This window comes from Sphaerodactylus townsendi, linkage group LG10 (assembly GCF_021028975.2).
Source record: "Sphaerodactylus townsendi isolate TG3544 linkage group LG10, MPM_Stown_v2.3, whole genome shotgun sequence".
Lineage (NCBI taxonomy): Eukaryota > Metazoa > Chordata > Lepidosauria > Squamata > Sphaerodactylidae > Sphaerodactylus > Sphaerodactylus townsendi.
Window position 1 is genome coordinate 57,524,933 of NC_059434.1, and position 25,980 is coordinate 57,550,912.

General features: G+C 40.5%; 1 protein-coding gene across 2 annotated transcripts in view; it reads right to left on the reverse strand.

Moving 5' to 3' along the window:
* The window catches only part of FAT4 (FAT atypical cadherin 4), a 156,829-nt gene that overhangs the window by 24,939 nt on the left and 105,910 nt on the right, over nt 1-25,980 (reverse strand). For both annotated transcript variants that reach the window (XM_048508826.1, XM_048508825.1), the window contains exons 7-11: nt 23,031-23,211; nt 21,046-21,296; nt 14,112-18,461; nt 8,585-8,689; nt 2,584-2,891 (exon numbers count right to left, since the gene is read on the reverse strand). In XM_048508826.1, the coding sequence (XP_048364783.1) occupies nt 2,584-2,891; nt 8,585-8,689; nt 14,112-18,461; nt 21,046-21,296; nt 23,031-23,211 (5,195 nt within the window). The remainder of the gene's footprint in view (nt 1-2,583; nt 2,892-8,584; nt 8,690-14,111; nt 18,462-21,045; nt 21,297-23,030; nt 23,212-25,980) is intronic.

Below are 25,980 nucleotides of genomic sequence, written 5' to 3' on the forward strand. Positions count from 1 at the left end.
AACACTAGGAACCATGTGATTTCTTGGCCAAACTGGGATATTTCCCTTGTTCAACCTAGGATATTTGAACCATGTGAAATCAACCTAAGTACCCTGCACTACGTGTCTGACACTTCAAGATTCCAAACAGACAAGGTGGAGATGATACATCTTGATCCTTCCATAAAATGTGAATTGTGGGAGACAAGTCTTTTCACCTGTAAAATGGTTAACAACAAAACAGGAAAGTAGGTTTTAAATACTAAAACCTAATGGAGACTGAAGGGTTAAACCCCTTCTTCCTGTCTGACATGGTCCCAAGGCAAATTGAGACTACAGGAGTCTACAATTTGCATTTTATGGTGGGACAAGATGCATTTATAGAGTGTTAAAATGCCAGGCTGTGCTCTGGTATATATATTATTCATGTTTTTGTTAAATAGGAACATTCCATGTCTAAGCACCCAATATATATGCTGTATAAAAACAGACTTTCTATCAGCCAATTCCTTACAATTAATCTATATCCATTTATATTGAACCAATTAACCTTCATTGGCATAATAACACAATTGCAGCATCGATGACAAAACATAAAATTTTTGCTACCGGCGTCACAATCTCCTGACAATCCCCATTCAAAAGGAATATAATCTTTTGGTTATCGGCATGCTCCTCAAGACCCATCAGTAAGGGTTCTAAATATTTGCTCCTAGACCTGATGTAAAGGGGGCAATACAACAGAACATGAAGAACCAACTCTTTACACACAGTTGAACAGGAACACGTTCTTTCATGATGGGGAATTCCCAAGCCCCTCCCCTGTCTAAGAGCAGAGGGTAACACATTACCTCTGGCCAGGGTCAAGACTCTGCGCCATCTGGCCTCAATTAAAATGTGGAGATAGCTAGCAACAGTTAAGTTGGTAAGGGAAATTCCCAAATAGAGGGGAGAACAAAACTTGTCAGCTTCCTTCAACAAGAAGAGGAATTCTTTTTGATAAAGTCTTTTTTAAATGGCAAGATAAATATTGCTATGCATTCTTAAAGACAAATATTAACTTTAGGAAAAGTTTTGAAATTGTAATTTACTGAGATCCAATTTCATAGCATTCAATTCCTAAAGATATTCAAAAGGTAATACTTGATACTTCAGCAGTTAATTTGCTGCTGTTACTTCTTAGTTCTACCTTGTCATATCTCAAATCTGACAAGTTAATGATTTTACCAGTTTCTTACATTCCTGTAGGAAACGATGGATTTTAAAACTGGTGGAGCCACAATATACACTTTTGACACTAGGGTTATTTTATTTATACAACAGACATATTTTAGATAAAGATGGTTTACAGCTCACACAGAGATGATACAAATATTAAAAATATAGACTATGGTAGCTGCATGATAGATGTTGAGGAGAAAGGTGGGTGTATTAATATTTTCAATAAACAAATAAATGTTGCCCTCACTGTTGTAGTTACTGTTAAAGGGATTTGTATATGAATTTGTACTGAGATTGTACTGGGAATACATAAACATCTTAGGGTGGAACTATACAGTATTAGAGATATATGGATAGTGCTGAAAATGGCAGTAATTTTTCTTCCTGTTTTCTCCCCATATAGTGTGTTGTAAAAAAAATGTCCATCACACTCCCACTTTACTTGCTTGACTAAAGTACAGATAAATCAAAAAACATATAATATCCATGCAGATCCCAAATCAATCCAGCATCAGGTGTGAAACTGGCCATTACTCACATCTGGTTTCCCATTTTATGCCTTCACTGGCTTAAACACCAGAGTTTGTGATTTCTGGTCTCTCAACATGCCACTTTATGACACTTCACAGTTAATATTCTTAATGCAACTCTAAAACCAATTTAGGAGATGTTTACGTTGACAAAATTAACAATGCTTTCCATTAACTATTATTGTAATGTAAATAAAAATTACACAAGAGACATGCTTTCCATTAACTATTATTGTAATGTAATATAAATAAAAATTACACAAGAGACATGGCTACTTTATATGAAACAGGACTGGAGATCAGAGCAAAACATAAACTGCCTTGGTTCCAAAGGGACATGTACATACCCTTGGACAGTGGCGTAGCACCAAGGGGATGGGCTGTTTGTGTGTGTGTGTGATGCACCGGTGCAATTCGCCTGTGCGGGGAAGTTGGGGGGGGGGTTCGTTTAAAACTGTATTTGGAATATTCATTGTATTAAGGGATATGAAAAAGTGGGGGAGGGAGAGATAAGAATATAAAACTGCAGCAGAAGAATATCTGTTTAAAAATGCACATAGCAATAATACAGTCTTCCATGTCAATATATTCTTTCATTGTCCCAAGCGTTATACTGGACTTTTAATTAGTCTTTGCTAATTATTCCTACCATAGTTTTTACCAATTAATTAGACCATTTATCCTTTTTTAAAAAACAACATTCATTTCAAACGTTTATATGCTTTAGGATAATATTTGATGTAACCGCTACAATTCTGCTTTTTTACCACATGCATTTGGTGTTTATTTGAAACAACGGGGGCTGGAATGAAATGAGCTTTATTTAATTAATTTTAAGTTGAAGAACACTTACCATTCCAGCCCTCCGGGCTATAACAGTGTGAAATTGCCCATCAGACACTTTCTTTGTTGTGGTGAGTTTGTATGTGCCACTGCCAAGGTTGTATGAGAATCTCAACCTTTCTTCTGTTATTTCCAGGGCCAAGAATTCTGCTTTATCTCCAGTTTGGTTGTCATAGTTATACAACATAAGAGCATTACTTTTGATAGTTGCAAACTTTATATAAATATAATTGTTGTTTGGATCCATACTGGGAAATTCCATATAAGACAGTTCTTCAAATCCATAGCTATTTACTTCACAGTGTTTTCCAAAAACACCTATACACATAAAAAGCATACAAATAAAAAGCATACTCTGTTTAAAAATGCACATAGCAGTAATACAGTCTTCTTTGAAATGTATTTTATTTACCTTTACCTTTGAAATGTATTTCATTTATTGAAGAGTACATCAAAAATAAAGATACTAAACATGGTTCAGTGAAGTTGTGATCCACTTGTTCTAATAAGGGTTCATCAATGTAATTTAACTTCTTCCAATAAGATATAAAATATTTAAAATTTATTTCATTGTTATAGTTCTCAGGAGGACAAATATGCACCAGGAACAAATTAAAAAAACCTCATTTGGCATATGCATTCTAAAGCAAACATTGCTCTGCCTAGCAATATTTTAATTGGATTTAAATATTAATAAGACATTTTCATTCAGACTGTGCCAAATAGTAAGTTATTTGGGTATTTCAGAATTAAAAAATGCTTTTGCTATCTTAAGAAATACATAATCACATTTAGATAGCATTGTATGGTTGTGATCTGTGATCTACATGTACATTCATACTCTGCATGCCCTACTTTAAAGTGCTTTTCACATATCCATGTTCAGTGAAAGTGTGGAAAATGGGACTAAAATGGTTCTGCTGCCCTCACCTTTGATCACTACAAGTTCAAATAAAAATCTGAATATACAGCTGACACTCAATCATTCGGCAGTCCCCTAATGGCACAATTGCACGTTCTGCACAAACAGTTTAAATATGGGTAGTTGTTAACTGGTCAAACCCCACGGCCAGTGGTGGGGCTGGAGGATACAGTTGCCAGCAATAGGTGTGGAAACTCCTAGAGATTTGGGGATGGAGCCTGGGACAAGTAGGCACCTCAGGGGAGCACAATGCCATAGAATTCACCTTCCATAATTTACAGAATATCAGTCAATGCATTCTTTCACTCTCCTATTGTATTAGTCTCTAAATACTGCTTCTGTTTCCCGTGTTTTAAAAAGGAGGTTTGTTATTTCAGAATTAAACCAAAATGCTTTTGCTTTCAACATTGCTTACTATGTCAAATAATATGGAAAAATGGGAGACAAGAAGAAACCACTTGTTCCTTTGATCTAGCAGTTCAACATCTATTATTCCTTAGATCTCAAGTCAACATATAAGGTATTTCACAGAGTGCCTGTGGTATTTTCCCTTAGTATGCACTGGCTTAAAACTTATGGACCCTTTACATTGTCCGTATTCGTATTTTGTTTCAAATAGGAAATCTTTTATGAAACTTTTGAACTGCTTGTAAAAATTTTAAGTTTATAAGACATTTAACAGACTCACTAATTTCTGAATGGAGAAGTAGAATGTAACCAAGAAAGAAAACTATATTGGGGGCTGTAGAGAGGAGAAATAATTGGACCAGTCTGTGAGAGAGTGGGATTTGGGATAAGGAACAGAGGGAGTTGGATTTGGCTTAGGAAAAAAGCAGAAAGTGGTATTGGGATATGGGAACTGAGTGAATTTAGATCTGGGATTAAAAGGAGAAGAATAAAATCTGATATTAGGACAGGGAAAAAAGTGATTTGAATTTAGAAGCAAAAAGGAAAGAATAGCACTTATATTTAAAATCTGATGATTCATCTAGACATGTAATGGAATTAAGTGGTAAGGAGATGGCAGAATGACAAGATGGTAGAATTAATGGAACCACTGCAGAGGAAAGATTGGATCTTTCACAGGTTCCCTACATCAATAATTCCCTGTAAAATGAAATGCTAGAATAGAACTTTTCTCCTTGATGTACACTTTTTTAAAATTGTAGGTAACTTTTCAATATGGAAGTACTGAAAATTTGACTCTCCCCACCTCCTATCTGAAGTGGTACAGTTCATGCTGCCAGTTCAGAATTCTGCTACCTCTTTCTGTTGTGTAGACCAGGCCTGAGGAAAAGTGGGATCTACCATTTGAATAGCGTTGCCAACTTCCAGATGAAGCCTTCCATACTACAGAGGTCAGTTTGCCTGCAGAAAATGGCTGCTTGGGAGAGTGGACTCTATGATATTCCTTACTGAACTCTCTTCCCAAACTCTACCTCCTCAAGCTCAAAACCTCTCCCCTGAAATCTCCAGGAATTTCCCAACTGGGCGTTTCAACCTTATATTAATAGGATGGACGATTGAGATTAGAGGATGGATTTGAGGATGGGATAAGGTTACCTCCCCTGATCCCTGCCAGTAGTCTCAGTTCCTTCATTGACTCAGCTATCTTTACATTGAACCTTCTTTAAAGCTATTTTGTCCAAAGCAGAATGTTCACTGTGGAAAATGGAGGAAAACATATTTTGGAAGCAAGAAATCTTGCAATGGGGAAAGTAAGTTGTTCAGCACTGTTTGTTCCTCCACCTACTTGTTACAGGAGTTGAGTCTGCTAAAGCTCAGGTTAAAGCAATATAAACAGGATGTTTTATGTCTTCATATGTATTTTATCTATGGTCTAAATTGTTTTAATGATGTGGTCTTTTAATGGTTTTAAGGTGTGACCTATTGTGTATGTTTTTAATTTGTTAGCAGCCTTAGTGCCCCTGAGAGGAGAACAACAGGGTATACATTTTGTAAAAAGAAAGCCAGTCTGGTGTAGTGGTAAGAGTGGTAGATTCTAATCTGGAGAACTAGATTTGATTCCTCACTCCCAGACATGAAGTCTGCTGGGTTAACTTGGGACAGTCAAAATTCTCTCAGAACTCTCTCAGCCACAACCAACTCACAAGGTTTCTGTTATGGAGAAGGGAAGGGACAGAGTTTGTAAGCCATTTTGAGATTCCTTATGGTTGAGAAAAGTGGGGTATAAATCCAAACCCTTCTTCTTTTAAAATAAATAAATACATAAATAAATAATGGTACCTCCTCTTCCAGGATTTACCCTGATGGACGTTGCAATCAATGAGTAACAACATCCTGGTGGTCCCTGCCCAAAAAAGGTTTGGCTGCCCTCAACCAGGGCTAGGTGTTTTCATTTAGTAAGACCCTGGTTCTGTGGGATCTGATGTATTTGGCATAGGGTTCTGGATTTTTACCGAATCTGCACTGATTCGGACGGATTCGGACGAGCAGGGGTCGAATCTGAGCTGTCTGAATCCTAACAGATCCGAATCCATGGGATTTGGATCACCAGCCGAATTGCGTTTTTATTTTTTGGTGTTTTTTCACATTTCAGCCTGCAGGGGGCGCATTTTTAAACATATCGGCACCAAAATTTCAGGGTATCATCAGGAGACTGTCCTGATGATACCCTCCAAGTTTGGTGCAGTTTGGTCTAGGGGGGGCCAAAGTTATGGACCACCAAAAGGGGTGTCCCTATCCCCCATTCTTTCCAATGGGAACTAAGGAGATGAGGCTACCCTTTTGAGGGTCCATAACTTTGGCCCCCCTGAACCAAACTGCACCAAACTTGGAGGGCATCATCAGGACAGTCTCCTGATGATACACTGAAATATTGGTACCGATACACCTACAAATGCACCCCCTGCAGGCACCCCCAGAAATTTGCACAAGACTCTTTGTTCTGCAGTGACTTAGCTGCATTGCTGTCAATAGGGAATTTCTGATAGAGGGCTGTGGAGTGCACATTTTTCATGGTAAACCCACAAAACTTTCAGGGTATCTTCAGGAGAGTCTCTGGATGACCCAATCTAGGTTTGGGGAACTTTACTTCAGGGGGCAGTGGGAGATGGGCCCTACCCTTTTGGGATCCCATAGAATTAAACCCCCTGAAGCAAAATTCCCCAAACCTGGATGGTGTCATCCAGAGACTCTCCTGAAGATACCCTGAAAGTTTTGTGACCATACCTTCAGAAATGTGCACCTCACAGCCCTCTACCAGAAATTCCTCATTGACAGCAATACAGCTAAGTCACTGCAGAACAAAGAATCTTGGGCAAATTTCTGGGGGTGCCTGCAGGGGACGCATTTTGAGATGTATCGGCACCAAATTACCAGGGTATCATCAGGTGACTGTCCTGATGTTGCCCACCAAGTTTGGTGCAGTTTGGTTCAGGTATGGCCCCTCAAAAGGGGTGCAACTATCCCACATTGTTTCCAATGGGAGCTGATAGGGGTTGGGGGCTACACCTTTGAGAGTCCATAACTTTGGCTCCCCTGAACCAAACTGCACCAAACTGTGGGGATATCATCAGGATAGTCTCATGATGATACCCTGAAAGTTTGGTGTCACTAGCTTTAAAAATGCTGGTTTGCGTGTTTCACCGCTCACTCACTCCAGCAGGCTTCATGTGCAGGAGCGGTGAAACATGAAAACCAGAATTTTTAAAGCTAGTGGCCCCGAATTTCAGCGTATCATCAGGAGACTGTCCTGATGACACCCCCCAAGTTTGGTGCAGTTTGGTTCAGGGGGACCAAAGTTATGGACCCTCAAAGGGGGCCCCCTATCCCCCATTGTTTCCAATGGGAGCTAAGGAGATGGTGGCTACCATTTTGAGGGTCCATAACTTTGGCACCCCTAAACCAAACTGCACCAAGCTTGGGGGGTGTCATCAGGACAGTCTCCTGGTGATACCGTGATATTTTGGTGCTGATATGTCTAAAAATGTGCCCCTGCAGGCACCCCAAAAATTTGCCCAATATTCTTTTTTCTGCAGTGACTTCTGCATTGCTGTCAATGGGGAATTTCTGGTGGAGGGCTGTGGGGTGCACATTTATCAAGGTACAGTCACAAAACATTCAGGGTATCTTCAGGAGAGTCTCTGAATGACACCATCCAGGTTTGAGGAACTTTGCCTATGGGGGCAGTGGGAGATGGACCCTACCCATAACATTGAACCCCTTGAAGCAACGGTCACCAAACCTGGATGGTGTCATAAAGAGACTCTCCTGAAGACACTTTGAAAGTTTTGTGGGTTTACCATGAGAAATGTGCACTCCACAGCCCTCCCACAGAAATTTCCCATTGGCTGCAATGGAGCCAGCCAGCCAGCCACTACAGAGCACAGAATCTGGGGAAATTTCTTTGGGTGACTGTGAGGGGTGCACTTTTAGAGCTACTGTCACCAAAATTTCAGGGTATCATACAAGTACTGCCCCTATGATACTCCCCAAGTTTGGTGAAGTTTGGTTCTGGGGGTCCAAAGTTATGGACCTTCAAAAGTGTTGCCCCCATCTCCTGTTAGCTTCCATTGGAAACAATGGGGGATGGGGCACCCCTTTTGAGGGTCAATAACTTTGCCCCCCCAAACCAAACCGCACCAAACTTGGGGAGAATCATCAGGACAGTCTCCAGATGATATCCTGAAAGTTTAGTGCCACTAGCTTTAAAATTGCGTCCCCTGCAGGCCACAACGTGTAAAAACACCAAAAATTCAAAAAAATAATAAAACGGACCCGAATTTTTTGGATTTACCCGAATTTTTGGGCATATCCGAATCGGCTATGCCCCAAAATACCCAAATCCGAATTTCAACGAATTTTTTTAGTACTGACCAACCCTAATTTGGCAAAGTCTGTGAGACAGAACTGCTCCACCAGACGTATGATTGGTGCAGCTACAATTGAATCATCTAAGCTGGGTTATTAAATGTGGCATTTTAATGTTAAATTGATCTTATTTGCCATCTGGAATTTTAATTGGTTTATATTTTTATGGTTTTATGATTGTATGTATAAAATGTTGGAAGTCCTGAGCCTGCAAGGGGAAGGGCAACATACAAATCGAATATTTATTTCCACTTACCAAATGGGCAATGACAGTCGTAGCCCTCCACTCCATTTTGACAGGATCCTCCATTGAAACAAGGGTTGCATTCGCAGTAATTGACAGTGGAGTCACACAGTTTCCCTGTGACAGAATCAAGTGTTTCAAGATTAGAAATTCGCAGTAAAATGCATTTGGACAATTCGCCTTACCAATAAACTGGAACCATTCTTTTTAATTGAAAATGATAATCCAAATCAGGGCACAAGAGATATTTGGTAGTTTAATTCAAAGTGAATAGACTGTTTATTTTGTTAGTCTGAGTTGGTTTCCTGAGGTAATATTTTTAATGGAAAGAGAAAAGAAATATCATGACAGAGAATATTTACAGATATTACTTAATTTCCTTTCTATCAACCCAGTATTAAAGTTCATAAAAATGACCTCCACAGAATTATATAGCTTGGGGGGAACTGCAAGATTTTGTAAATACTAGTATCTGACAGTTTTTCTTCTCTCATTTTCCTTCATGATATAACAAGTGCATTTTAAACAAAGGAAGGATGGAAAGAAATAACGCTAGAAACAAATACTTTTAATAGATTTCGGTATTATTATTATTGTTAGTATGGTGTAGTGTGGTGTAGTGGTTAAAAATGTCAAGACTAGAATCTAGAAGACCTAGGTTCGAATCCCAACTTGTGCAGGGAAGTTTCCTGAATATCTTGGGACAGTCACACTAAGCCTAACCAACCTCAAGAGCTGTGAAAAAGTGGAAGAGGGGACAACGATGTAAGCTTCTTTAGGTACCCTGGTCGGGTGGGGGGGAGGTAGGTACAAATGAAGCAAAAAAATTTAAAAGTTTGCTAATAAACAGCACTGAAAATTATTTACTACATCAAATTTTCATGTGTGACACGGCAGTTGAAAAATACAGATACAAGAAGCATTTTTAATACTTTTTCTTTCCAGTCAACTTCTTTTAAAACATTTGAAAATATTTACAAAAATCTAATTCATTCCTTATACTTAGGGTTGCAAAACAGAAAACTGAAGATTTTCAAAAAGGGGAAGTAATACGCTACTGTAACATAACTTACATTCCATCTTGGAACTGATACTTTCCAAAACAAAGTATGATAATCATTAGTAGATATAATTATAACGGATTGCTTCAACCTTGATGTTAAACTGAGGTAATCTTTCATTAAAACTGCTCTCATTGGAGATACTTAATTTGTCTCTATAGAGAGATGAGGTGCAATGCACCTGGCTAAACATAATAAATCAGTGAAAATCTCTCTACCCTCCCTATCTTGAACTCAGTCGTTCTAGTGCTCTATACATTAGAAACTTGAATAATCAGTGAACAGAAAATTTGCATTAGAAACTGTCAGTCATTACAGATAAAAACCACAGTGAGTCATCTGACTCACCTACTGACCATACACAGACACAGGTCTTTTCTGCACAAGCAGGGGTGCATCTATTTAAAATGGCACCGGGGGCTAACTAAGGCCGTTTCCGCACGGGCGAAATATGACGTCGTGGAAACAGGAAAAGAAACGTCAGAGCGAGAGCGTTCGCACGCATAGCAGCGGAGGTGCGCAGTCGCGCTGTCGCGAAAACGCTTAATCGGCGCGAAGACGCTGTATTCAAAAAACGCTTCGAAGCGCTCTTTTTCCACATGTGACGCACCGATGCCGCAGTCGTGCGAACCGCCGCCACGGAGCCGTTCTCAACAATGGCGACTGCCAAAAGGCCAAGCTTGGTCACCGTCCCCCCCCCCACACACACGTTTGTCCCTGGTGATTTCCCTGCATGGGCAAGCACCTTTCCCAGATCCATGTCGCCTGTGCAGATGGTGGCTGCCCATACACACTCTGGTCTCACAGGTAACATGCACTGGGACTGACAGTAGCTGGGAGGGGAGGCAATGACTGATGGGGGACGGGCAGGACATCAGGGCAGTCACGTCAGCCAATCGCGCTGCTTCGCGAGTGCGCAGCCGCAACGGAGCGTGGCGAGACGCCGCTTCCGCAGCGCCTCCGTGCGAACCGGCACATTTCTGCGGGACTGCGGACGCCTCCAGCTCCGCCTGTCTGTGCGAACGCTTTTTTTCGGAGGCATCGCAATTTATGACGTCATCGCGTCGCTCCTTTTGTCCGTGCAGAAACGGCCTAAGGCATTGCACCCTCCCACACACACAGCTGCACCTCACCAGCCACTGGGTATGAGATGCAGTTGAAGGCAATGTGGATTGCAAAAGGGGCTAGCTGGCTTCAGCCTCTCTATGTGGAGGTGGGGTGGGGGGCTTGCCTGATCTCCAAGTGGAGTTGGGAGCTCAGGCCAGGCTTTGATTCAGCTTAGAGCTACAAACTTAGTATCAGCCAAGCTCAGACTAAAACTGGCTTCTCTTATCCCTCTAGCTTTATACTTTTGGTTCCACACCCCAAGCTCCCCAAGACTCAGACCTGCATATCCAAGGGACCATGTCTTCCCCACCAGATCCCTCCGATCTGCAGAGGAGAACCTGTTAGAGGTCCCTGGCCCTAAAGACATCTGGCTGGCCTCCGCGAGGGCCAGGGCTTTTATGGCCCTGGCCCCCATCTGGTGGAACATACTTTCTAGGTAAAACCTTGTAGGTCTTGCAGGGCCTGTAAAACAGCCCTGTTTCCCCAGGTGTTTCCATCTGGTCAGTCGAGTTGACTAATTGTACGAATCCCAACTTACTATCTTGGCCTCTTGTGGGCATGTTGGGAGGGGGTGGGTCTGTCTTTATCGTTTCATTCTGATTACTGAGTTTGTACTGTGAATGTTGTTTTATTCCGTTTTTCTTGGTTGTATGCCGCCCTGAGCCCTTTGGGGGAGGGCGGGCTACAAATATGATGAAATAAATAAATAAATAAATAAATAAATAAATAAATAAATAAATAAATAAATAAAGCCTGCAGCTTAGAGTTAGACCCAAACTTGCACTCAGCTGGGTTTAGACTGAAATTGTCTGCTCTCATCCTTCTAACTTTATACTTATGGTTCCACCCCACAACCTTGACATTGGGTTGGAGGAGGAGCTGGGGGTGAGGCCAGGCTTAAGGCAAGGCTCAAATGAGCCCTTGTTGCTCCCAATTCTACATGGAAACTGGGCAAGACCAACCACACATTCAACCACCACATGGAAATGTGAGTGGGGTGAGTCTGGCAATTGCTGGCAGGGCAACTCTGTTGGGAGTTCTGGACTGGGGAGCAGTTGGGAGGGCTGCATCCCAAGAAGTAGTACCTGAGGCTCAAGATGCACCTGTTCCCCAGATATGCCAGTGTACACAAACTCTTGAAAACGTTTCTCAAATGTTTGCAAAACGTTTCCAAAACCTACTGTTTGTCCACACTCACCCCCTCGAAAATGCTTCCTGGTCACCATTTTAGAGTCATTCCAATTTTTTTACAGATCTGTAGATTCAATGTTACAAGGCTTCAAAGCCTTGTGCTGTGGTTTCTCTATGGGTCATGTACACATCTGCCCTACGCAGTCCCAATGTTTTTCAATGGGAGTCCTCCAAGTGGCTAAGATTCTTGAATGCGTGTCTGCGTATCTTCAAATACAACTCCTCCAATTTTTTTTTTTTAAACAGGAAAACTATATATTGCCAGAATTGGCAGGAAGAGCTGTTCAGGATTGGAGCCTGCAGAGGAAATATCCTTTGGCAAATGGAGCAAATGGAGGCAGGAGAAATCCCTTCAGCAACACACAAAATGTTGGCCACAAGCAGAAAGTGTAACTGACCAGAGAACTTAATGGTCAGGTGAGAAAATAGCGCCTCCTGAGCTATGTATTCTGCACAGGCAAAGGATGCCTTGCAGGCGGCTTAGGGAAAAAAGATGCATTTCAAAGCATCCTCAAAATGATGGTTTGAGCAGAAATAAAGCATTCTGGGGATGTCCTAGGGAAAAAGGTCCCCAAGATGCCTTTTTTGTGTCCTCAGGATGTCTTATTTGTGCTGTGAAGAATGGACTATTAACCTCAATTATAAACAAGGGATGATGTAACTACATTTTGCTGTAACTGCAATGAATGTTCTGCTGAGATGTCCCAGTGAGCACATGCTTATTTAACCTCCAGTGCTAATGACTTAAAGGGTTACTCGCAATTGTGCCATGGAATTATTCTGCACTGCTGCTGGCCAAATAATTTGATGTGCTGATTCATTGTGAAATATAATCTTAGATCATTAAGTTAATTAGAACAGCCATTCAATTATAAATAATTGCTTGTGACCTGAGGCTCAGCAGGCTCTACTGATGGTGTACATTCATGAATCCAACCAGGCTTTTGTGCCCAGAAAGCTTTCACAGAGAACATATGTCAGGGCCACAGATGTTCCTTAAATGCAGGCATAGGATGCATGATGTTGACAGCTCTTGGGTTTTTTCCTACACAAAGCAGTATCTTTTATATTTAACTGATGATTTAGTAGACAGACTCAAAATGTTGGCATTTATACAGTGTTCTCTATGGCAGAAGGGTGGGACGGAGGTGTGCATGCTTTAACGTTGCCTTGTTTCTGGCAAGTGCAAAATCAAGGTTTTGTGAAATTCATTGCTTCATTCTCACGCTTAATATCCTGGCTCAATTTACATGTGACGCTGGTGAAGCAACAGCATTTTCAGGGGTGAGGTGGGAGTGGATTTGCACTTGCATGGTACCTTTTTCAAAACAGGCCTCTATGCAGCACAAGTAACTGCTTTGAACAGGTAATAGACAAGTTTAAATGCGATGTGTGAGCACAAAGCCCCACTGGTGAGTGCTATTATGTTCCAACATCACATTTAGATCTCTCCTTACAAAGAGCAGGTGTGTTGGCACACTATCCAGACTAGATGTCCTCTCCTCCAGGAACAGGTTGTTAAGGAACATTTTGGGCAGCCACAAGAGGCACAGAAGCAGAAAATTCTGCTTCACAGACACAAATCCTTGTGCCTATGGAAATATCAGCCTGGATCCAACTCCATGTCAGGTAGCAGGTGGTACTCACATAACTGATTGCTCTTCTATGATTTAAAAAACACCCATGGTGAATTGAAACTATATATCAGAGAGAAAGACATGTCTGTTTTCTAGGAGCTGCTCTTTTACATAGGAAAGTATTCATCGTATAAGCTTTGCCTAAATCTGAAATGGCACTCATCTGCCATCTTATTTGCTTCTTTTGAGAACTAGGCTGAGAACATTTATTTTTCTGGAGGTGAGAATGATAAAAACTTTTAACTTTTATTCACTGAATCATGGCATTATGCACTGTGAATGAGGAGAATGAAGGCTTACTATGTAACAAGCAATGTACATCAGCCTAAATCTGCTTTAAAGGAGTGTTGTGAATATCAAATAGGAGGGGAACACATATGCTACCCTCAGCCCCTTGGGAAAAGTGTAAGATACAACTCTAGTAAGTAAAGATTATTTCTAGATTGCGTTTTTACTAGAATTTATATTCTGAACAAAAATCCAACAACAACGCATCCTGAAAATAGTTTTCGTTAACAGAAAACTGTTTCTGTAAGTTCTTACCTGTATAGCCAGTTTTGCAAACACAGTTGAAGCTTCCTGGGAAGTTCTGGCAGAGGGCACTATTTTTACAGGGGCTTGACAGGCACTCATTAATATCTCTTTCACAAGCCATTCCTGTAAAACCTCTGGAACAACTGCAAGAGAATCCCCCCACCAGGTTTTGGCAAGTCCCACCATTGTGGCAAGGGGGTGGAAGACATTCATCTATGTCCACTTCGCACAGTGTTCCATCATATCCTGCCATGCACTTGCACGTAAAAGGCTGGAGTGGTTCATTTGCCACAATGACAACTGGTACACTCTCATAGCTGATTAACTTAGGACTGACACTTAATTTTCTCAAGCAGCTACCACCGTTCTGACAAGGATTTTCTAAACATGAATCATGGTCTACAGATTCTATTCGAACTCCACTTTGGCGGAAGAGGATTTCTTTGATGCTTTCGAAGAAAGTAGTCACGCCACCAGAATTCACATACTGATAGTTGTTCCGCTTCACAGCCACCATCATGAATGTCCGATTATTCCTCTCATAAACTCCAAACAGTTGCACAGTTGTTCCTAATCCTGTTAACTGTGAATTGGCAATTCTCAGAAAATGGAGGTAATGATTGGTCAGAAATTCTTTCAGAGATTGTACACTAAGGCGAAGAAGGATACTGTTATCGATAGTGGCATTATTGAATCCTGAAAAGAAAACTCGAATGCTGCTAGTGACTGAACTGTGCAATCCATCATTGCTTAGGACTGTCAGATCAAATGTCCCATCAGTGGACCGTGCCACAGAACTCAGGTCACAGGTGTCTGATGGAATACTGAAAAGAGTTGTCACCCCTGAAGTAAGAGAGCATTGGAAGCTGTCTAGAACATCTGGATCCTGAGGTTTTACATGGCCCAATATTCCACCAGGGAACAGACTGCCATAATAACTGACAAATATTTCTACTGATCTAGGTTGTGATGGGTTATCATTTTGGTCTATTACTTTTATATGCACAGTTCCTGTGGAAGACATCTGAGGAGTGCCAGAGTCTCTGGTAACCACTGACAAGTAGAAGTCACTGATCTGTTCTCTGTCAATTTCTCTTGTTGTAGTCAAAACTCCAGCAGTGCTGAGACTAAAATAACTGGTTGCTGTCCCAGTGCTAAGTAAGTAGTAAGAAAAGGGGCCTTGGTTTGGAGGAAGATCAGGATCTGATGATTGAAGCGTCATCACAAGCGTTCCTGCACGGCTGTTTTCCATTATTGCTCCTTCTATGGTGGAAAGTGTGGGTCCATTATCATTGATATCTTCTAAAGTTACCAACAGAGAGGCACTTCCTGTAGCTGATGGTGTTCCTGAGTCAATTGCTAATATAGTTAAATTGTACACTGGTAAAATTTCTCGATCCAGTTCTGCAGTCACTGTAACCTGTCCTGTTTGGGGGTTAATGGAAAATGCACCATTGTCATTCCCATTACCAATAAAATAGGAGAACCGATTCCAACTAGGGAGAGAGTCAGAGTCAAAGGCACTTACAAATGTGACATGGGTCCCAGGAGGAACACCCTCACTAATCTGTACATTATACATCTTCAAACTGAAAACTGGGGGGTCATTGGCATCTAGTATAGTGATATTCACAACCACTTCATCTATATCAGCACCACGAATGCTTCCAGCATTTTTTGCAAGTGCCTTCAGTGAGATTCTTTCTTCCTTTTCCCTGTCCAGCAGCCCTGTGACATAAATCTGTCCACTATTGTCATCAATCTGGAAACCCTTTTTTCTGCTGCTGCCAAAGATGAGGTAATGAACGTCTCCATCAGTTCCCATATCACGGTCACTTGCAAAGACTTCTCCTACAATGGTGCCATAAGAAGCTGCTTCAGAAACCTCAAAATAATAAAGCTTCGACACAAATCGTGGCACATACTCATTTGTTCCTTCTAAATGGATGTTGACATTAGCAAAGCTGCATCTGTCTTCATCTGGAACATTAAAGGCTTTTATAGTGAGGTGATAGCTTTGTTTGGTTTCATAATCCAAAAAACCTTGAGTGGTGATAATTCCAGTATTAGGATTAATGACAAACAGGTCACTGTCTGAAGACTGAACTGCATATGCAATCACAGCATTAGGTCCAGAATCAATATCAGTTGCGCTGAGATGGATAACAGTTGTGCCACTAGGAGCATTTTCTAAAACACTTGGAAAGTAATCTTCTGGGTTGAAGGTTGGAGAATTGTCATTCACATCAATAACATTAACTGTGATGTTGCAGTATCCAGTTCTAGCAACCCATCCTCCATCTACAGCACTGACTGTCATCTTGTGCTTTTGGCATAACTCATAATCAAGGGGCTTGGCAAGCCTTAATGCACCAGTAGTTGTATTAATTGCAAAGTTTCCAAGCTCATTTCCAGAAGAAATGTTGTATCTGATTAGACCATTCATATCAGCATCTTTGTCCCTTGCTGACATAGTCCTGAGAATAGCTCCAACAGCGTGACTCTCAGGAACTATTATAGTTGCATGGTTTGGGGAGAACTCTGGTGTATGATAATTTTCCTCAGTTACTACTATCTGCACAGTCGTTTCTGATGAGAGAGGAGGATTCCCTTTATCTTTAGCTTTAATTTTTATTAGAAAGTTTTGATTCATATATTTCACCAGTGAAGATGCTACTGAAATCCAGCCTGTGTTACTGTCCAGATTAAATTTATCTGCTAGGCTGTCATTTGAAATAATGTATTCCACTTTGGAATTCAGACCAAAATCTTTAGCATCAATTGCAGTAACTTTAATTAGCTTTGTACCAACAGCTACATTTTTGGTGACAGGTGTAAAATATTGGCTAGATGTGAACTGTGGTGCATTGTCATTGCTATCCACTACACTGATAGTGACTGTTGTTTCACTCAGCAAAGGAGGGCTGCCTCTATCTGAGGAGGTAACAATGAAACTGTGTCTGTTAAGATGGGCATTGGTGGAGCTACTAGAACTCTGGAACTTTAACGATTGCTTGTTAAAAATCTCACCAGTAGAAGCATTAATTCGGAAAAACTCTGACTGGGATTTGATGAAATAAAAGACTTGTCCATTGGAGCCTTCATCTGGATCTGTCGCAGATATCTCAGTAATTTTTGCTCCAACTTCATTAAATTCAGGACAATCCAAGTAATAGGATGGTTTTGTAAATCGTGGGGAATTGTCATTGATGTCTGTCACAAATATGGTTACATCTGTGCTTACTGTCCAACCGGAGTCATGTGCCGAAACTTTGATTCTGTAGCGATCTGTATCTTCCCGATTCAGAAGCCTGCTGACTGTTATATCTCCTGTATTAGGATTTATGACAAACGATATACTTGTATCCCGTATGGAATATCTGCTGATAGCATTCATGCCAATATCTTCATCTGAAGTCGTGACTCGTGTAACAGTGTAACCCAAAGGTGCATTTTCAGGCACTAGAGCACTGAATATCTGGGAAAATTTAGGTGCATTATCATTTTCATCTAAAACTTTAATAAGTACTTGGACAGTTGTACTCTGAACAGAGGTCCCTCTGTCTGTAGCTTTTATAGTTAGTATATATTGGGCCACATGCTCCCTGTCCAAAGGTCTGACACTTCTTATTTCACCATTAGCATGATTGATACTGAAACTGTTTTCCTTATTGCCACTGATTATTTCATAATTTAACTGTCCATTTGCACCACTATCCTTGTCTACAGCAGTGACAGTAATTATTTTAGATGGTGAAAGGTTCTCCAGTACTTCAACAATGAATGGATCTCGGCCAAAAACTGGTGCATTATCATTTATGTCCATCACCGTAATTTCCAGCTTTACATAGGAGGAAAATGGGGGAAAACCTGTATCTCTTGCCTCAACCCATACAACATAATTTTGTATTGTTTCATAATCCAAAGGTTGGTTGATGGAAAACTGCCCTGTTAGTTGGTCAATTTGAAAAGTGTTGCCAAAATTACCACTGGCAATGTAGTATGATAAAGAACCACCTCTGGATGACAGTCCAGAAACAGAGGTGACTAAGGTGCCAACTGCTTGATTTTCAGGAAACATGAAAGTGTGCTGGTCAGCTTGAACTCGAGGAAAATCTTCTCTGTTCACAAATCTTACAGTTACAGTTGTAGAATCTGTCCTTGGGGGTAAGCCTCCATCTTTCACATTAACAGAAAAAGTCACTTCAGAAGTCCCAGAGAGTCGTTCAGCAGCCATAATTGCCCCTCGCTTTGAATCAATGCGAAATTTTTCAGAATTCTTTCCCGAAAGAGAGAAATGAAGTTCAGCATTAGGTCCGACATCAGCATCTGTCACTGTCACTGCAAATACAAATGTACCTATAAAAGAAATTGAAATAAGATAATTAATTGTCTGAAATGAATGTTTGTCACTGCACTGATAATGAGGCCAACAAGCAGATATAATAGTCATGCTTTGGGATATATTTCCTTCTTTTCATAGTAATAAAATTAATTAAGACAGAGATTTTCAGGAGTTGGGAGCACTCAACAGTATCAAAGTATGCAGTTTTTATCCTGAACATTAGGTGGTGATAATCACACAAGAGTTCACAAAGTTGTTATCTCTATGGGAAAAGTATAAGATGCTTTCGAACACATGTAGTTGTAATAGTATGATCTTTAATAACACCTTACATTCAATCAAATGAGTTTAGAATTTTGTTGTTAGTGTACCAACGAAGATGTTAATGTACGTATTTATGCTATTCTGCTTTTCTTCCCAATTAGGACCCAAAGCAACTCAGGCTCTAGTTTTGCTTTCTGCCATTTTTCTCAACAACCCTGTTAGGTAGGTTGGGTTGGAGGAGTGTGACTGTCTTTAAGTCACCCAGCAATCTTCCATAATAAAGTGTATATTCAAAGCCATGTCTCCCTAGTTTGTCACTCCGTCCACTATACAACTCTGCTTCCATCTCTACTATAAATTCTACTGAACAATATTTTGTATTACAGTACAAAACTGGATTGTCAAGATAATAGGTTTATCTACATTTGTATTCTTACACAAAACAAATGTGCATGATTGCCATCTGCAAATTAAACATGTTGTGGATGCAGCAGACTTGAAATATACCCCAAACTGCAGTTTACTGCTTGATAGTGTCCATGTTTACTCGAAATTCAAGATGCTTACTTACAAGAAAGTACAGGACTGGTAACAGTGAAATCCCAAGCTGATGTACACCCCTGAAGTTAATGGACTTAGACTAGTGTAACTCTATTTAGGATTGCACTGTTAGTCTATCTGAATGACATCTGAACTGAAATAGAAAACTTTTCGAACGTTGATGCCCCTCACAAAACATTGCCTTTTGTGTAACTATTTAGAAGGAGAAGAATGATACTGTTCAACCACCAAGGACATGAGACTAATATAGCTAGATTCAAGTCCAGTAGCAGAAAACAAGAAGATTTTTAGTGTACAAGCTTTCAAAGCTCCCTTTGTCAGACAGGCTAAGGTATTCCATTGTGCTGTGCAGGAATGCCAAGCAATGAAGTCACTAGTGCAGCTTGGTAAGAATAAGCAGTTTGATCCAATTGGATGCATATCTTTATGTGGATGGATACCCAGATTTATTCTGGATACATGATTTACACATGGATACATAGATTTAATATGCTTTCTGACTAAATATATAATGCTTACTTAGCTGTACTGGGCACAGCTTTTCAATGTTTCATTAGTGACTTCATTGCCAAATTTCCTCCATTCAGAATGAGGTCAATGCAAGGGCATAACTACATTTGATTGGTTATGTGGTCCATTAGCTGTGATCAGGTAGCCAATGGGACAACCACTGTTTAAAAAATGGTATCAAATCAGCTGTAAGGAAAAACAGTGAATATATTTAGCATTTTAGCAAATATCTTGAGTCCTCGAAAATCTTTTTCACCATATAGAAATATTGCTTCATCAAATTGATTAAAAAGGATGTCCTACACTAAATAAATCAAAGCGACTATTGTGACTTGTGAGAGGAAGTCGCAAATATAACTCCCTCCAAATCAAATACATACCGTATATACTCGCATATAAGCTGAGTTTTTCAGCCCTGTTTTAAGGCTCAAAAATGCCCCCTCAGCTTATACACGAGTCACTTGCTCTTCAGGCCTCTGCCGAGGCTGGGGGCGGGACCTGGACAACTTCCCTGCGGCTGCACAAGCCGCTTGTTGCTGCCCTCCTCGGAGGGTGAAGGGGAACCCTGGCTGGCTGGGCTTCCTCAAACCCCGGGAGGCAGAGGGAGCTCCTTATTTGGGCAGTGACTCCCCCTGATGTCATTGCCCAAATAAGGAGCTCCCTCTCCACCTCCAGTTAGTTTGCTCAGTTGGAGGTGGAGGGAGGTCCTTATTGGGCAATGACATCAGGGGGAGTCACTGCCCAAATAAGGAGCTCCCTCCACCTCCCAGCTGGCTGGGCTTCCTCAAATTAATTAATGTCCTTTCCTCAATCTTATTTTGATCCTTGATTCTCCTAAGTCCAAGTTAATGTCTGACAATATCTTGGCTGTGGAAAGTCTCTAAGGGAAGGCTGATCTACAGCTGTGCAGCAATCATGAAAACCTACTCTCCACAAGAATCATAATACCTTGATGTATAGAAAAGTATAGTCAAGAACGTGTCTTAGTTATTTTAGTGTACTCTGTATATTTTATGGAGTAATTGTTTTAAAAATGATGTACAGAAGCTTAGAAGTTGGGCTGGTCCACAATTAGGGAGATGTTTTCCCAAGGCAGTGCTAAGGCTCTTGGCCATAGGAAACTGGTCTGTTAGTCTGATGTCTCATTGTAATTTTATCACCTTATTAAAATCTCAGTGATCATTTCAATTATATGGTTTATTATATTGGATGATCATTACACTGTTAAAACTGCCAAGATAATGTTATGAATTATCAACTTACCTGAACTCGTAGGTGATGGAATATGAGTGACATAAGGATGATGTTGAAATTTGGGGGGATTATCATTGACGTCAGCAAGAGTGACAAGAACACTTGTAGAGCTGGAAAGAGACCTTGGTGAACCAGTATCTTTGGCTGTAATGATCAAAGTATAATTCTCCTTAGTCTCTCTGTCCAACAAAGCACTTGAGATTATCTGACCAGTTGAAGGGTTGATTGTAAACTGAGCATTTCCACCAGTAAGGCTATAGCTGTACAAAAATAAGACAAGATATAATATTTATTTCAGTGTTAAACATATTGGTTTACTGTGTACTATTGCACAAATTTTACATCATAAAAAGAAGTAACAACTGTAGTCCATTCAAACAATAACTAACGAAATATAAACATAAATAAGCGACTAAATTAAGTTGCCATCTTGATAGCATTCACTTCTGTTCATAACTAAGGGTATGACTGTAGCCTAAGTGAATATAATGAGATATACTGTATATACTGGCGTATAAGACTACTTTTGAACCCTGGGAAATCATCTGTAAAGTCTGGGGTCGTCTTATACGCCGGGTACGTAGTCTTATATGGCGAGTATAACCCAAACTCTATATTTTAACTGGGAAAGTGGGGGGTCGTCTTATACACCCAGTCGTCTTATACGTCGGTATATACGGTATTGGTTTAAACCCAGTGGTGATTTCTGATAATTTTTAGTTCATGTTCCCCCTCCAATCATCTATATACCTAATTTCCACATGTGCTCTGTGCCTGCAGATATTTAAATCCACAGATAGTGGGCTTTTCCTACAATTTTTCTGTAGACTCAGGAGACCCTTGGGTCTGTACAAAAATCAAAAAAGTTTTTAAAACAATCAGGAGGTTTAAATCTCCCCCACACTTACACCCTTAGAATCTGGTAGTGGTTGCAGTGGCAGAGAAGTCAGGGATTTTGGCAGCCAGCCAGGGATCTATGCTGGGTCAGCTGGTACCACAGGGATCCATGGTGGAGCTTGAGAGCCAGCAGTGGAACCTGGGAGTATAGTACTAATGGAGCCCATCTGCAGCGGCAGTGGAGCCTGTCTGTGGCAATGGAGCCTAGAAGACCTTCTCTTTCCCTCCTTTTTCTCCATCCCTGGGCTAGTGGTCAACCTCTGCCCTCTGATGACTCTGTCTTTCACAATATGGGAGCCACTTGCTTCCACAGTACACACTTCATTTCTCAGTAGCAGTGTCATGTGCTGGGTTTTCAGGTGGTTGAATGTGCTACTATTGGAGAGGTGTCCCAAATCCTGCTCACGCTTGCACAGTTTCTTGCAGTTCATTCAATCAGCCATGTGAGCATCTGTTGGCAAAAATGCCTCCAGTTTATTGACTTTGGGAGCTCCAGTTTTTGGGAGCTCCAGTTCCTAACAGGGATTGCTAATTTGTTATCACTGCTAGTTCCGGCAACTGGTGGACAAGTGCATCTGAATTGGCAGGGATGATTTCAGTGTCATATGATTTGGAAACAATGCCCACCTGGATCTCCTCACTTTCTGCTCCCCCACATCAGATGTGTATGTACTTGAAGGGGAGTTTCTCCCAATCACAATGCTACTTTGAAGAGGAGAGATTTGCTGGGAATGGGGACTGGGGGTAAACCCTTCCTTGAATGCATATGATATGGTGGAGATGTAAGGTTTTGAAGGAAATGTATGGTTCTCTTAAAAAATCTTTCTCACAACTACAAAAACAGATGCATTTCTGCTATCCAACTTGGGATCTTCTACACTTCAGGCAGAAACTCTGCCACCATGCCATGACACCTGCTCTCATATTGTTTGGCTACTGTATTTTTGTTATCACTAATGTTACACTTGCAGAAAATATAAAACAGATTACATCAACCTCATTTGTCCTTTGTACATATTTGCTATTCATGAAGGACATGGTAAAAAAACACAAGTCTTAGAGTGCGACAATAATAGTGCCACAAGCAAAGAACATACCTGATAACAGCATTCACTGATGCATCAGCATCTGAAGAATTTACAAGTAAAACATCTGTCCCTGTGGGGGCATCCTCTGGTATGGTTTTAGAGTACATGTTAAAGGCAAATTTAGGGACATTATCATTGACATCATCTACTTTGACAGCAATAGTCCCAGTGCCAGTAAGGGCAGGACTTCCTAGGGAAAAAAGAGATTTAAAAATGCTAGAGGTTACAAACATAACAATACTACTACTGGATATGCCACTCTTCATTTATTATTTCATACTTGAACATGTCACAGTTCACAGACCCAGAAAGCTAAATCCCTGCCATAAACAAGATTACCCTTGCTTGTAAAGACAGTCATTCGAACTCAAAGGATCAAAAAACTGTCACAAGAAAATGTTGAGCCTCATATCATCAAGAAAAGTGATTGAACTATATTTGATGCTTACAAAAGAAATTTAACACACACAAAATGATTGTCAATACTTAGATAAGTTGATGACTACAATAAATCAGTGAGCAAGCGTAAGTAAGGTAAAACAAAACATTACATGCAAACACATATTAAAAATATCTGCACTGCTTCTTCACTCAGCACATTTTCATTCACGACACAGTGGGAAGAACAAGAGAATGCATTGTCAAAGGCTTTCATGGCCAAAATCACTGAAGATGCCAGCCACAGATGCAGGCGAAACGTCAGGAGAAAATGCTACTGGAACATGACCATACAGCCCAGAAACCCCACAACACCCCAACAAGAGAATGATTAACAGAATATACGTCAATAAAATTGTACATGGTTTGGAGAGTGGGCAGGAAGAAGCTTTTCTCCCTTACCCAGAAAACCACAACCTCAGTTCATCCACTCAAGCTAAAGGGTGGGTGATTCGGGATAATTAAATTGTGGAACTCACTAACACAGGATGTGGGATGGCTGTCAACTTGGAGGTTTTAAAAGAAGAGTAGACTAATTCATGGAGGACAAGTGTATCAGTGGTTCCTAGTCATGGGGGATATCTACTCCCTGTGGTACCAGAGTATGCTTCTTTATATCAATTACTGAGGAACAGGGAGAGGAAGCTACTGATATGCTTGTCCTGCATTTGGGCTTCCTAGAGGCAGCTGGTCAGCAACATAGCCCCAGGAAACTTCCCCTGACCATGATTCTCCAGACTTGTGCTTCCAAGTACCAACACAAATCTGAATGCCCACTGGATGGAAACCAAAAAAAGCAACTTGGACTGGAAAATAGTGGAAAAGCTGTAGGCAGGAAAAAAAGATTAAATAAGATCCATTTTCACTGTAATTTCTTCATTCCACTTTGACCCTGCCAAAGGAGATTTACCTAACAAAAGAAGTCTTCTGTGCAGAACATAAAACTAGTGTTGCCACTCTGAGTTTGGAGTACAGCCTGAGAAGGGCAGGACTTGGGGAGTGAAAGGACCTCAGCAAGGAATAATACTATAGAATCCACCTTCTAAAGCACCTATTTTCTCCAAGCAACTTCTCTCTGTAACCTGGAGACCCGTTACAGTTCTGAGAGATTTCCAGGCACCAGCTGGAGGCTGGCAACTCTAAAGTCAGTTTACTTAATTTCTCTGAACTATGCTTCAAAAACTACTCCTATACCTGTAACTGTGTGCTACCAATCAACACTTGCCTTGCTGGTTTCTTAATAAAACAAACCCAAACACTACATTTTTACATTCAGGCATTCTAATTTATTTCTTTTATGGAGGAGTTATTTGTTGTACATCATGATGTATTAAAAATGCCTATCATTACAGGAAAAAATTACGATCAAATGCCACTTCCAGCATTAGCCAACATAGTGCACAGGGGCAGAGCCCTTATAAGTGAGAAAAGTTAACAGCATCCGGCCCCTAGTAATTCAATAAAACTCAACAAACCCATACTCCAAAAATGGCTGCATCTCAATCCCCATTAAAAACCGTGCAAAATAAAACAGCCTTACAGTACCTTCTTAGGTAAGTGACCATTACTTAAAAGCAATAGGCTCTGATAGGAAGACAAATTGGTCCCAGGTGAGCCATCTTGCCTTTGGGAACAGTCAGAAAGTGGCAGAAAGAGGCTAATAAATGGGGCAACAAGTCATATAAGGAGAAGCAGTCCTTCAGATATAGGGGCCATGTAGATCCATGTATCACAAAGGTCATACCAGTACATTTAATTAAACTTGGAAACAAACTGATAGCCAAAGTAGACAACAGCCTCAAAAGCACAGTTTCAGAATTAAAACAGATATGATTGGAAGCTACGATAACAAAAGACACAACTGGCTGTCATCTGCACATTGATGACATCCAACTTTTGAGCTGGACAATCTCATTTAACAGCTTCATATATCTATGCTAAAATAATCAAACTGCCAACAGAAAAAGATTTCTTTCATATACATTGTTGGAGCGTAATTATCCCATACAATTTAGGGATCCTAGTTTGCTCTACTCATACCTGGCATAAGGTAACAATAAACACATGGATATACAATGGCTTTTATAAAAACTTGTAAGCAGATGTTTACACAGTGATAAATATGGGTAGCGGATGGACTCAACAGCATTATCATGGCTCTATGGCTCTGGCTACCCGACACTGATATAAGTACCTATTATGCAGTCTGTTGGGGATCTGAAGTAAAAAGTTGAAAATGAATATGCATGGATTCTACAACTATATATTCATCTTCAAGTTGAATCCAGCTAGCACATTCACTTAATCTCACCCAATTCACCTTGTTATGTTTTCCATCCCACACAACATTTGAATATAGATGTTGCATAATTCTCATGGTCACCTTTTTGGTGGTCAAAGGAGATCCAACTTTTTACCAGCAGTGGGATCTAACCCTTAATCTGGATGAATTGCTGAATTGCTTGACAAAAAGAAATGGAAAGCAAGTATGCGTTTTTAATTTCTGTTGAACTTGTTACTA